Source organism: Pleuronectes platessa, chromosome 3 (genome assembly GCF_947347685.1).
Source record: "Pleuronectes platessa chromosome 3, fPlePla1.1, whole genome shotgun sequence".
Classification (NCBI taxonomy): domain Eukaryota; kingdom Metazoa; phylum Chordata; class Actinopteri; order Pleuronectiformes; family Pleuronectidae; genus Pleuronectes; species Pleuronectes platessa.
This window is the reverse complement of record NC_070628.1, coordinates 15,948,422-15,962,168: the sequence shown is the minus strand read 5'-3', so window position 1 is coordinate 15,962,168 and position 13,747 is coordinate 15,948,422. Positions and strand designations below refer to the sequence as shown.

Genomic DNA, 13,747 nt, shown 5'->3' with positions numbered 1-13,747 from the left:
AAGGAAAGGGGCTGAGACGTCTGTCTGACTGAGATGAACAGACAGACGTAGAGAGCGACCCCCACACACATATGCAAACAGTTTAGCGTGTGATGTTTTGAAGTCTTGTGTTCTGTAGGTACACACGTACTTTGTCTAAGATCCAAACTCTTAAAACACTGTAGGCCTCTGTTGTCTGGCGGAAGCCTTTGAGTTGCCTGCTGTCTTCTGCCCAGACTGAATGCTAGACAGAGGGTGACAAAAGGTCATAAGAAGAAAACAGATCTGGTCATACTAGTCATGGAAACAAATCTCAGGTGTGTTTCATCTTCATCCCTCTTTTCGCTGTCTCTCTCAGACACACATTGACCATATGTGGCAGCGATGTGGCTCCCCAGTGAGTTCCTATACCGCAAGACAGATGGTGGTCTGCTTTACCGCACATCTACGTCCTGATTGATTTATCTGCCTGTGTGTGTTGGTGCCATCACTTGTTTGTTCGGAGTCCAAGCTGTTCTGATCTATCCTAGCAGTGAGGGTTACCACCATCGCCGCTTGTTGAATTAGCTCTTTGACATTGTTTTTGCATTGTTTTTTTAATTGTCTTTCCCGCAGAGTTTTAAAGTATTTTTTATGTATGTTCCCTTTTAATTCCCTCCTCAATTAGCAATCCTCTCTTTCATCTAATTTCTACTGGCAAGTGCAGTTCCGTTTTTAAACATTCCTGTTTGGAATGGGTTGATGTTTGGCCGGTGATAATGCGGCTTCTCTTTTGGAAACTGTAAAAGTGACTTGCAGTAATTGAACCCCTGCAAATGAAGCCACATACGTGTCGCATACATTGATGTGTCCCAGCTACTGAAGCTACACATGTCCAAATCACACCAAATTTGACGCTGGACTTCCTTAGGGCCTTAACAATGCACATAGCATGTGTGACGCCACTCCACATCAGCATATGCTGTACATGTGCGAATGAATACTCTCCCCTCACCCGCTCTGAATGATTTTGTTATCGGCTATTTGTTATTTATTCTTACCCCACGTTTAATGGCGTTTTCATCAACACCTGTGTTTGGGTGATGTAGTAATGAGGCATTTCCTGGTTGAATGTTTTGCTGTGAATGGTCCTGCCAGCTGTTCATTCACAGACCTGTTTCTTTCCTTTTTTTTCAATACGCATCCAAGGTTTGGAAATTAACCCCTATTATTTTGCTGGTGGCCATCAGCTGCATCAAAAATCAACTCCAAAGACACTCAGACACATCCTCGCAGGGCCATCCCCATTTGTGATACTGACTACTGGGTTTACTTGCGGCTGACCATCGCGCCTGGCTCCAGCTCCCTCACATGACCTCACCCTTCGCCTCGTGGCACTCTCTCCATCTGCCCTTAGGAGGCCACACAATGGACAAAGAGGGCCTCGAGAGTGTATGTGCTTATGTGAAAGCCTATGAATATGACCAAGCAACATGACAGTCATTCATCTCTTACAGTATATTGTTTGGTTGAGCCAGATATCTTCCTCTTCTCTCTATTGCGCACAGCATCCAACACAAACCTTTCTTAACCTCGACAAACTTTGCTTTCATTTGCTCATGCGATCTGACTTCATGGCTATGATTGGCCAATGCTCACCCACACCCCTGTGTACACTCAAACACACTCACGTACACACAGGCATAAGGGCGTTCAAACACACTGTTTGCTCTATTTCCTGCGTTGAGCCGTCTGGCTGGCATCATCTCCTGCTACAGTGCCAAAGGGTCAAAGGTGACCACCACTTGGCAGCGCAGGCTCCATGTCCTTCCGCTCCTCTCTGGGCATGTGCCTTTCTGTGTGTGTGTGTGTGTGTGTGTGGTTGTCAATGTGACAGCATGGCCTCTTTGATCAAGCTTGCTCTCCTGGAGTTTTGTTCCATGTATATATACAATATAATATACACAGCCTTTATTTGTTTTACTGTCCCCCTCTACTTGCCAGCAGCTTCTTTCCTCTTCTCCTGCTAGCATCCCTGCTCCTCCTTTTCTTTTGATTCCCTCCCTCCCATCTCCCACAGCCCTCTTACTTTCTGCCTCCCACCCTCCCTCTGTCCTCTTGGCACGGATTGACAGGATTGAGTCACTTGGATTGTCTGCACTTCACAGTGAGACACACATTGTGTCAGTGTCCAGCCCACTGAGTGCTGTATGTGTACAACACAGCAGGGAGCCACACCGTCCAAAACCCTCTGCAAATACCTGCCTGTGTCACTGTGGAACCCAATGAACACAAGAGCCACAAACTTAAACACAGTCGTTATATGTTTACACTTAACAAAAATGACACAGATCCAAGATAAATTACTTTCGATAAATGATTTTATCATATTATACCGCAAAGTTTTTTTCCCAACTAAAAACATTTTGATAATGACTTTTCTACATTCCCAGCAGAACAATCATTATTTTCAGATTCATTCAAATGGATGGATTCTCTCTGTACTTTAATCATCTCGGCTCTCAGGGGCAAAGAACTTACGAGTTTCTCTGTAATTGGGTCTCTTGCTTTCCAGTTCAGCACATTCACCCAACTGACTTATTGAGGTATTGTTATGTTCATAAAGTGGCACATTTGTACAGAATTTTCATTGAAGTGTTCCTCGGGAGAAAAAGACTTGGCTGTAGGAAGAATGTTTGTTATCACTGTTATCTCAGTGGTGCTTTTGGAGGAGTTGGCAACCTTGCTCAGTATCACTTTGTGGGTGTGTTTGCGTGTGGATGTGTCTGTGTTGAGGATGTTTTCTCGCTCTTATCAATGTGTCCTTGGCTGTGCAAGTGCACTAACTTTCATTAGTGTAATTTACTTTCTTTTATATATCTTGTAAAGAAATGAAGAGAGCTGGGGAGATAAGTGAGCAAAAGTAAGCACCAGAGTAAGAGTCCGTAAAATAGAACTATCAGAAAAATATCATGTTAAATAGGGTGGAATAGGACAGGACATATGTGGCCAGAAAGCAAAAGTAAAGATACGTTGGAACCAGATAGATAAATACAAGTAAAGAGAAAATTAAAGTTAGAAAAAGAGAATGGAGAGAATGACAGTTTTAGCGCTCCAACATGGAAGAGGCTTACCTTAAAAAACCCCACTGCTGGCCAGACAGGAAGTGTATGTAACAGCCTCAGCACAAAGACCCACAGTGTGTATCTGGGCCAGCAGGAAGAGGGACCGAGGGAGGAGAAATCCAAGTCTTGACACAGGCCTTCCCCTCGCTTCGCACTTTCACAGTTCTGTATTATACTTTCTTTGCAACATTTGCAAACCTAAGCCCCAACTGCAACTGGACGACTTTACTCCAAGTCTCTCAAGCTTTTTTCTGTCTTCAAAATGTTCTTGGTATACCCTTGATCTGTCTTGTACAGCTCAAGGGTATCTGTTAAAGATACTGAAAATCTAAACTCCGAACAAGGCACACTAATGTGCTGTACCTCATACTTTTTCCCAAATTACATGTGGTTCTTAGTTTTTTCAACTTTATCTCATTCTTTTATTTTACTGCTGTTTTCACTCCATGCTTTATTTTCTGACTGCACTGTTCTCTTTTGCAAATGTACATTCCGTTTCAGTTTTCATATCTTTGCACTCTGTCGTTTGCGCCTCTCTAACTGCCTCTTTGTCTTAATAGCGCTCTGCTCCCGATGTTGCAAAGTGTAAGGCATTTTGATTTGCAACACTTTCTTTGGAGCATAATGGTGTGTACACTATGTGCTGGATCCTGATATCTGAGGGCAGACTTGCAGAAGGGATAAGCTCCTACTCACATCTCAATAACATTCACAGCTCCATATTTCACTTTGATTTTATTCACATCACATCTCTCTCCCTTTTCATCTCTTTGTCTGCCTTTCTCCACGCTCCTGGCCTGCTTCTCTCTACAGTCTAGAGAGTGAAGTCTGAGCTAGCTGAGACGCTTGGCCCAAGGCCTTGTTGCTTTATTTGCATTTCACCATGCTCTCTGTGTGCCAGGAAAATGCCACCTTGTGGTGATAACCCTCTACTGCAGCAACCCCTTAAGCAAGTGTGTCTGTTTGTGTCTTGTGAAAGCGGCGTTGGTAGCGGATAGAATAAGAGTAGCCCCCCTCATTGCTCCCCCCTTCTTCCTCCTTCCTCCTCACTCCCCTGTGTTCCCCATCTCTTTCCCCTTCCGGCCTTTGTGCAGCTGTATTTATTTGGGCTGGAGCAGGGCTATGCAGAGACACTGGTCCTTAACACGCTGGGGCCCCCGCCCCGGTTGACTCCTTTAAGCTGACTAGAGATGGAGGTTGACAGGGTAATAATGCTGGTGTCAACACCACTTACAGGACAGTTATATCAGTATCAGCTCGGCGGGGGGACGTTCACACTCTGTTAGGCTGGGTCGTGAACCGTGCTGGGGGCCCCCTCAGCCACACAGACACACATACACACACACACACACACACACATACACACAACTCAAGTTAGTGCCTCTGCTAATAAAGCAGCTAAAATGTGCATGCAGGCATAATACTCAAATCCATGCAGTTAATCAGATTTATCAACATTTACAAAAGGTAAAAAAAATGTCATTATGTATAAGTGCACAATATAAGACAATTCTTCTACTCATATTTAAGTGTGTACATATATAAATATAATCAACTAATTCAGTGACACTTTATCGAAACCATTTGTCCTTCTCTCACTGCCACGTGTTTGCTCAGAGAAAACAATTGTAGACGTATGTTTGTGTGTGTGTTTGGTTTGAGACTATGTACGTCTTGTCTGATTAAGTAGGATTCTCGCTCCTTGAGCCCTTGCCGTCCTTCTGGACTTTTTTGAGCTGCTGTCCAAAAGCAAATCTTGTAAGCGTGACTCCAAAGCACAGAATCCCATTTACACTTGACTATCCATAATAATTATGGAACCGAGTTGTGTTGGAAGCCTCTGTGACCGCACTGCATAACAATGATCACAGTAACCAAATGGAACACTCGTTTTGCCAGGGTTTATTGTTGGAAAAGCTCCATATGTTTTAAAGGAAATAAGAACATGTATAACAACGTAGGATCTTGTTTATGTTTTGCTTAGGGGTATTGAATTAATTCTAGGTTTGTTTTTCGTCCCGGATACACTCAAGGTTTTTACATATATTACCACCAAACAGAGAAAACCCAGAGCATGGACCACTAAGGTTTTTAAAGTAGCAAATACATTGTTTCCAGACTCATTTTCAGACTCATTATCACATTTGTAAATCAAAATTAAACTATGATAAGAACTATGAATCGGATTATATCAGTGTTGCAACTGCAGAGAGTTTTATATTTTCATTCATACATATAATGGTAAGTTTACACATCCTGTACTCCAGGTCACAATCTCATGGGAAGTTATTTTACACCCCTAAGCTTTTGGCATTTGGCTCAGTTTAAATGCCACGGGTCGAGTTCCGTCTTGATGTACAGAATATATCCTTTCACTTTGAGCTCTTTCAACACAAAAATCGGAATTTCTTTTTATTTGCCATAATACAGCACAGAGTAAAGAATGACTTAAAATTTGGGTAATTGGTATAACTTGGCTGAATCCAAGGGCTAGATTTTAACGATCTAAACGCATGGTCTAGCACAAGTACATTTCAGCAGTCTATGTTCACTTTTGTTAGTTTAACAGTGGAAAAGGGCACCATGCCAGGCTGGTTCAAAAGGGTTACCCTTAGTCTTTTAATTAATCATGGGTGTGTTTTGGGTGTAACATGCAATAAACCAATCAGAGTTCCATCTCACATTTCCTTTACAAGCCAGGTGTGCTTGCACTTTGGTGGGTTGCTATTATAAGGGTAGTAAAAAAGAAGGCTTTTCTGCAGAGGAAAGTGTGGAGCATACCATCTGTGTGTGTGCAACAAGCAGAGCAAAAAACATTGTTAATATAATAATATATAACAATAATAACAATAAGATACTGCACACTGACATCTTACAAGTTGGACAAAAGTGCCAATACATCAAATAGCAATGTTCACTCAATGACCACACCTCATTTTAAGACCAGTATGCGTATATGAGTGCTCAGTTGGGCACAAGTTTTTTTCCAATATGACACACATTCTTCTGATCATCATATATCAGCAATTGTTGTCATTTTTCAGCAATTTTGCTTGGCACTTCGATTAAGGACTACAAGAAGAAAAGCTTTTGATTACCTTTATTTCCTGCAGTTCTATAGATTTCTATATCAGGATGTTATTTACAAGTAACAGTAATTAAATCAGTGAAGTGTGGTTAAGACTGCACCCCAAGATGACTGATGGGAAGTTTGCAGAAAGTCCTCCTGAGGCCCCTTGTAGACTGGATGAAATGTGGGTTTGCTTCAGCAGTTTCAAGGAACACACGAACTAAGCCAAGGAGTCTGCAAGTATGGTGGACATTCAGCCCTTGGGTTTTCATGCTCTCACACTTGGAATTTCCCAAAATTGATTTTTATACACCTTTGGGTTGACTAATTTGATATAATCTACCCCGTTTGGGGATACTACCTCTGAGCCTACAGCCTATTTAGCCAGCTTTTATTGTAACAGCTTGGAAATACCCCAGTGACTTTACAAAGCCAACAACTTTGGATAAAACATGTCTCAAGAAAGACTCAGGGACAAATTTTTAGGAGGCTCATAGAACCCAACCCAGAGATGGAGAAAATTCTAAAATACTGTGTAGCTGTGTCACACAGGTCCATAGTAATCTGCAGTGATGGAGCCAAGAGGTGATGGTGGGGGGGTAAGAGCATGAATGGAGACAGGGAGGGACAATGGGAAGGAGTGAGGGGGATAAAGGAGGAGGGGAATTATGTATGGGCATCCAGCCAGTCATCCCCCCCACTCCCACTACTATCGCCCACTACACTCATTCCCTGCAAGTTCATGCATACCCTCTGGACCCATAACCTCCTCCCTTTCCCTCTCCCACTTTACTTTGCTTCCTTTTCTATCCTCCATGCTCCCAGCCTTGTAATCCCCCTCCTCCTTCACTCTGTGCTCCTCCCTCCTTCCTTCCACCTCCCTCCTATCTTCTCCTCCTCCTCCTCTCCATCTCTCCCTTTCTTTCCATCCTCCCCTCGTCTCTCAGCCTCCCTCTCTCCTGGGTCTTCTTGCTGTGGTGCAGAGCTGTTGGCAGAGCGTAGGCGCAGGCGGCACACAGACGGGAGCACAGATGGGCAGCAAGCTGCGCAGGGCGGCCAGGCACACCTGCTCCACACACACTCTCTCTCACACAAACACACACACACACACACACTCATACAGAGCCCATCTCTGCCACCTCGCCACACAGCCTGCCTGCCTGGCACAGTGATACAGGGATACAAGCACAAATACACACTGACACACATTCATACATACTGTACATGCATACATACATTCATTTGTACGTACAAATGCTTGTGCATACAGATTTGTACATGCAAGCAGTGCACATGTCACACACATAAGGCATAATTTCATCATATCATTTTTTTTTATTTGATGTACTGTTTTCTTTTTTTAATTACTCTTTAAGATAACAAAAAACTCATAAGTTTTTATTTTGAACGGAATAAGCATTTGAAAAGGTCACATTTACACTTATGTGGATGTGGTTAACATAGAATCATTACTGCACACACACATACACCAAACAGTCGCGAGGATAAATACTTCTTAACACTGAAACAGAAATATACCCTTGTATGACACAGAATTAAATAATTAATAAATGAAAAAATATACATAAATAAAAAGGGGAAAAAAATTATAAAATAACGTCCAATAAAAGAACTGAGTGAACATCTGTGTGGGATAGCCAGGGGGATTAGGAGGGTTTGGAACATTTTAAGCGCATTAAGGATTAAAAAAAGGTCAGAATGTTTAGCAACATACCGATAAACCTCTTAAGCGAAACCCAATTGGGAGGCTGTACCACGTTATCCTGTGTTTTGGGGAGGAGAAGAGAGGAGAGGGGATCGAGGAGAAGGAGGGGGAGAGTTGAGTTGACATTTGTTCCAACAAGAGGGGGAATATGTGAACCAACAGTCTGTGCGCATACATGTAGTTAAACACGTGCGTGCGGGCACATATGGACAAACACTGGTTTGATGTGGCTACAGAGTACATTAGCTGACTTCTTGTTTTTTATGTTGATGATGTTAGGGGTGTGCATGCACATACTGTAAAGACTCACAGATGACCAGAACTGTTGATGCACTGCAGAGTTCACTACTTTCTGTGTTGACCTTGACTTTGGTTTTATCCCATGTTTGTAATTGTAAATGACTGATGAAGGGTGAGTTGCTTTGAAGGACAGTGTAACAGATCAGTTTGTCTTATCTGACCCTAGAAACCAACAGTGCTAAAGGTGATTGCAGAGAAAAGAGGAGAGTCATGCAAGGAATAAATGGAAGAAGATGAGGTGGAGCTTGATAATGATAGGTTGTGTAGGTTTAGAATGGGCGTGCAGTCATTACCAAAAGACCAGATTAAATGGTCACATAAAAAAAAAAATGATAAGGAGAAGCATAGATGGAATTGATGCAGAGGAAAGCCACAAAAAATATGTGCTGTATGTATAAATGATTGTGAAAGGAAGAGAGAAACCACATTGTGGGGGGGGCTACAGTTCTGTATGTCAAGGCCATGATGACTGGGGTTATGTTGATTGTGGTGGGGTCGTGAGATTTGCCATGGAGCCTGTAGGGAACTTCTGCAACCAGCGATGGCCACCATCGTTAATCTGCAGCCACAAAGAGCCATGGAAGTTTGAAAGCAGTCTCTCAGCACAAACTTACCACAAAATCCTTGAAGTTTCAATTTACAGAGTACTAAAAGACTAATGTATTGGCAAACATTGAGCTGTCTCTGTTGTTATTGAATTAAAGAAATAACATGTAGCAATTATTCATTAAAGTGTTTAAAAGCGACAAGACCATTTTGTTGACTTGCACTTACATTATCCAGTCTTTTCCAACAATCCCAATTTTCCAATTTTGTTCAAGGTAACGAAACATTTCATTTTGAGTGCATTTTAATTGCAGCCATCCGCTCAGCTGTCTCTGCTCAAATTGTCAAGGCAAACTAGGAATAAAGGAAAAACACGGCCAGCCAATCTACTATTTTTTCCGTCCACTATTACATACATTACCTCATCCTTGAGTCTGCACCCGAGTCGCTTCAGGTATATTTCCATATCCTGTTGTGAAGACAACAACTCCCATAACCCTATGCTGCTTCACGACGTCATCAAACTAGGTATTTTGTTATTGTTTTACTTGAGAGTCCCTTGTACACATTGAACATTAAGAGTGACTCATGCACAGAACCATTTACAGTCAATTTTGGTCATCCAGTGTCTTATATGTGCTGGTTACAGTGATTATTCAGTTTTATTTGCGACATTTGTCAAACATAGTTGGATATCAAACAAATGATCATACCTCCAACAGTTGTTGTACATTTGCTTCTTGATATATCACCAGGCCACACTCGTTTTCTCATGTATGTAGTTGCTTTTAATTCACTGGCTGGAGGGTGGCTATATGTTTGAGGTTAGAAATGAGGTTGCTGGCGGTGGAGGTGGAGGGGCATCTGGAGGGGGGGCTGCAGGACTATGATTGGGGTTGCTGAAGGGAGGGCTTTGGGGGGCTGCGGTGGGAAGATAAGGCGCTGCATGTGGGGTTAGGAGGCTGGAGGGGGGGTTCTGCTGTTGTAGGCTGCAGCTGGCAAAGCGGCGATAATCAGCAACCAGACCTGCTGTCTTACCTCCCCACCCACTGTATTCCAGTCTCTACCAAACTGTATGATGCACTGTTGAACTCAACAGTGGCACTGATTTCCAATGAGTGATGTAGTGTTGTGTTGTAAGTGTTGGTTGGCCAAGGTGCCTGATCTCATAAAAGTAGAAGCAGAACCATTGAGAGCTTCAGTATCTAGCCAGGTCATCTCAATTACTTCAAGAGCTAAATAAACACATTATTTGTAGTCACCCCTAGAAATTATTAGGGGTGTAGCACCAGCCCCAGTGCAGACACCCAGGGAGCCATGCATAGCTCCATCTCTCGAGGTAGAGCGCATCGAGCCAAACTGAGGGCCCCCATCTCCTTGAGCTCTCCATACATTGTCAATGTTTGCAAATTATGTTTTTATTACCCTTTCGGACTTTACACATGTGTCTGATCACATTGTTTGTATGTGTGTCTGGCTGTCTGTGTCAGCAGGGGAGAGAGAAAGAGAATGAGAAGTGAGCAGCGGAGTCAGTGTGTGTTTGTGTGCATGTGTGCTGTTACCTTTCCCTCAAGATCTGGGACTATCATACAAAAGCTCTAAAAATGGTTATAGTAATCGACTGCTTACAGTGATGAATTTGAGCCTGGACAAACGTGATCACTATAAGCAATTGTCTATCCAGGAAAACAACTATGTTGTGTCTTGCCGTATGATCTTCACCCTATTGGTTACACTGCCCCCACGATTTTTCTTTGAAACAGCTACATTTAGTCAGATTCATCCATATGCTTTAGCTTTCAAAGAGACGTGCAAAAATACTGATGGAATTGAGTGAAGAATGAAAGCTCTATTCGTTTCTGTATATGTATCTAAGGCTGAACATAAAGAGAGACTGTATTAATCAAGTGAACACGAAAAAAAACATTCAGGACTATTAACTGAACTTCAAGTGCTGCAAGTTCTTCCACCTTATTGTGGATGTGTGTGTGCATGCACATTTTATCAAAGTAGGAAGCAGGCTTTGCTAAAGAACTGTAGAATCTTGTATCTTGAACCTCCATCTGTCAACTTACGCTCTCTCGAAGTTTTGCGAAGCTTTGTGGCAGCAAATCATCCTCTGCATCTCGCACTCTAACACTATGAGATACATATCTCTCGAGCATACTGCACATACAGTAAGGTGGCTGTGTATCCAACCAGTGCATACTATGGTGTGGGAAATATAGTGTTTACAATATAGTAGAGCCCTGTGGTGAAATACTGCACGCCAGTAAAAAGTTCATTGAAGTCAGGTTGTTTTCTCAACAGCTTTCATTGGCCATCATATATGTTTACTCTGAGTGTGTGTACCTTAGTGTGTGTACACACATTTGTGTGTGTGTGTGTGTGTGTGTATGTGTGTGTGTTTGAATGTGTCTGGGTGCGTGCACGGCGGGGGCACAGCCTCGTATGTTTGGAGTGAGTGCCGTCAGTTAGCTGGAATGTGGCGCTACCGCCAATGCTAAGATGGCTGCCAAGCTCTAAGATGGCTGCCAGGATTACACCCAGCCAGTGAGAGACAGAGAAGTGTGAGAGATTCTGCATGCGAAGAGAAGGGGAAAATAAACTCTCTTTCATTTCTGTTCTCTTTCTTTCTCTGATTCTCGCTCTGGTCTGTCTTGCTCTTCTCTCTGTGGATAAGCAGTGCTTCGTAGGCAGAGAGACAGGTCTGTTATTGTTTCTGCTCAGTAATCTGTGGCTTAGTGTGGCTGCAAGGCAAGTGCTGCTGGCAGGAGTCTGTGTGCTCTGTTATCACCTACAGCCTGCAGATAAACACCTCCTTTAGCTAGATAGCTAGCTAGCTGCAGCCTAGCAAGGCCTGAATAGTTGGCCAATAGCATTAGCTCCCACACCATACACCAGCCCTGGAAATGGAGCACAGGCTCATTCGCCAACTCATACATGTGGTCATACAGGTTGAGGAAATGTGGACAGCTGACAAGCATGTGTTACGAATTCATAAACATATATGCACGGCCTCATCTGACACATTTTCTTCACGACCTGGACAAGAATGCACCCCGACTCTTCTCAGGACTCATGTTACAAAACCTCATCCTGCAGCCTCCTCTTTCTGCCTGTAGCTTCTCCAGGTCTAATTGTGGCCCTTTGCTGCCAAGACTTGGCAAGTTTGAGTCTGCTCTTGTGAGTGAAGCCCCAGTGCTTCTGTAGACCAGTCATAATAGGTGTGTGTGTGTGTGTGTGTGTGTGTGTGTGTGTGTGTGTGTGTGTGTGTGTGTGTGTGTGTGTGTGTGTGTGTGTGTGTGTGTGTGTGTGTGTGTGTGTGTGTGTGTGTGTGTGTGTGTGTGTGTGTGTGTGTGTGTGTGTGTGTGTGTGTGTTTGTGCACAAGTGTTTGTCTGTGAATGTGATTGCACTTGATCCAAATAGGAAGAAGAGTTTTGAATCAACTTTAAGATTTAGTGTGTGTGCTTCTCTCTCTGTATGTGTGTGTTTGTGTGTGTGTGTGTGTTTGTTTATGCATTAATGTGGGTGTGTCCAACAAAGGATTATAACATGTGTTAAAGTATGAAATGACAATTAGAGAGAGGAAAAACCGATTGAGAGAAAGTGTGTGTGTTTGTGTGTGTAAGGTGTTCTGTTTACGCAGACTAAATCCCTACCAGCAAGAAGGTATTAAATGGGATTAGGTTGAGGGATATGATTGCGTGGTTAGATACTAAATAGCATAACAGCTCACTGTAAATCATCGCACCTTAAGTCAGGAGGGACAGAGGGAGATAAGAGAAAAACACATAAGACTGCCACGCAAAAATATTTAAATTCACACTCGCACACGCGTGCGGGTACAAGATGTATACCATAACCAAGCACATGCTGCAAGTTCCTCTTATTTCTTTTCACACCTCAAATATCACAGTCCTGGCAGCATGGATACATAGCTGTGATTCATCAAGACTTACACTTAACAGTATGTTTTTCATTACTTTTTTTAGCAATCGAAGCAGATCCTAACAATTTGTCTTTCTCCACTCCCTCCTCCCTGTTTCTGTTTCTGTGCAGACTCCGGACAATCAGACAGCTCTAGCCAACAGGGGGACACAGACATTAAACCACCGCCCAATGGTAGGAGCACACACACACGCACGCACACACACACACACACACACACACACACACACACACACACAATTGATTTCATCATACTTATCAGTCTTAACATATTCCAATTATGGCTCCAATTAGCAAACACACTCACACAGAGGTTGATCCACAAATATAGTTGCAGATGGTCAGCCTCTCATAGGCCTTTGGTTTTTTTTAGGATTTCTTAAATTTTTTTCAAACCACAATTCCATGAATTTGTTATGTTGTGGTCTTTGTTCTCCCTCTGAAGCTTCTGTGTGTCCTGATCACATCCATGTCTGTACAGGGCACCTGAGTTTCCAGGACTGCTTCGTCACCTCAGGGGTGTGGAATGTGGCTGAGCTGGTCAGAGTGTCACAGAGTAAGTAAAACACAGCACACAGAGCAGTAGGAAGTTTCCTGATTTGAACAAAACAACGACCGTCCGGCTCTATTTTGATTTGATGTTTAGCGACGGTGCACAGTGGTATCCAGTGTATCCAATATAAGTGCCTGGAATATATCTGCTGTAATTATATCAACTCATCCACTTTCTTTAATTGTTCTCCCTGTTAGCTCCTGTAGCCACAGCGTCGGGTCCTAACTTCTCACTGGCTGACCTGGACAGCAGCCCCAGCTACTACAACATCAACTCTGGGGCAGCTCTGGCTCTGGGGCGTCGTTCCCTAACCTCCCCTCCCTCCACCAGGTACACACTGTGAGCTCTAATTTCATACCTACAAACAATAACTTACTGGTGTATACTGCTCAGGAAACACCAGTGATCGTTTTACAAGTCCAGCTGTTTGCCATTAGAAGAGTCCCCAGTGGGCGAAGCCAGCATGTGGCTTTAGAATTGCTACTCTGGCACGTGGTTTGCTACGATGCCAATGGCA

General features: G+C 43.2%; 1 protein-coding gene across 12 annotated transcripts in view; it reads left to right on the top strand.

Moving 5' to 3' along the window:
• Nucleotides 1-13,747, top strand: part of LOC128437050 (nuclear factor 1 X-type) — a 108,699-nt gene that overhangs the window by 73,192 nt on the left and 21,760 nt on the right. For 8 of the 12 annotated variants that reach the window (XM_053419038.1, XM_053419040.1, XM_053419045.1 and 5 more), the window contains 3 exons: nucleotides 12,789-12,851; nucleotides 13,159-13,233; nucleotides 13,428-13,569. In XM_053419038.1, the coding sequence (XP_053275013.1) occupies nucleotides 12,789-12,851; nucleotides 13,159-13,233; nucleotides 13,428-13,569 (280 nt within the window). The remainder of the gene's footprint in view (nucleotides 1-12,788; nucleotides 12,852-13,158; nucleotides 13,234-13,427; nucleotides 13,570-13,747) is intronic. The other 4 variants (XM_053419046.1, XM_053419047.1, XM_053419039.1 and 1 more) reach the window with 1 other exon arrangement.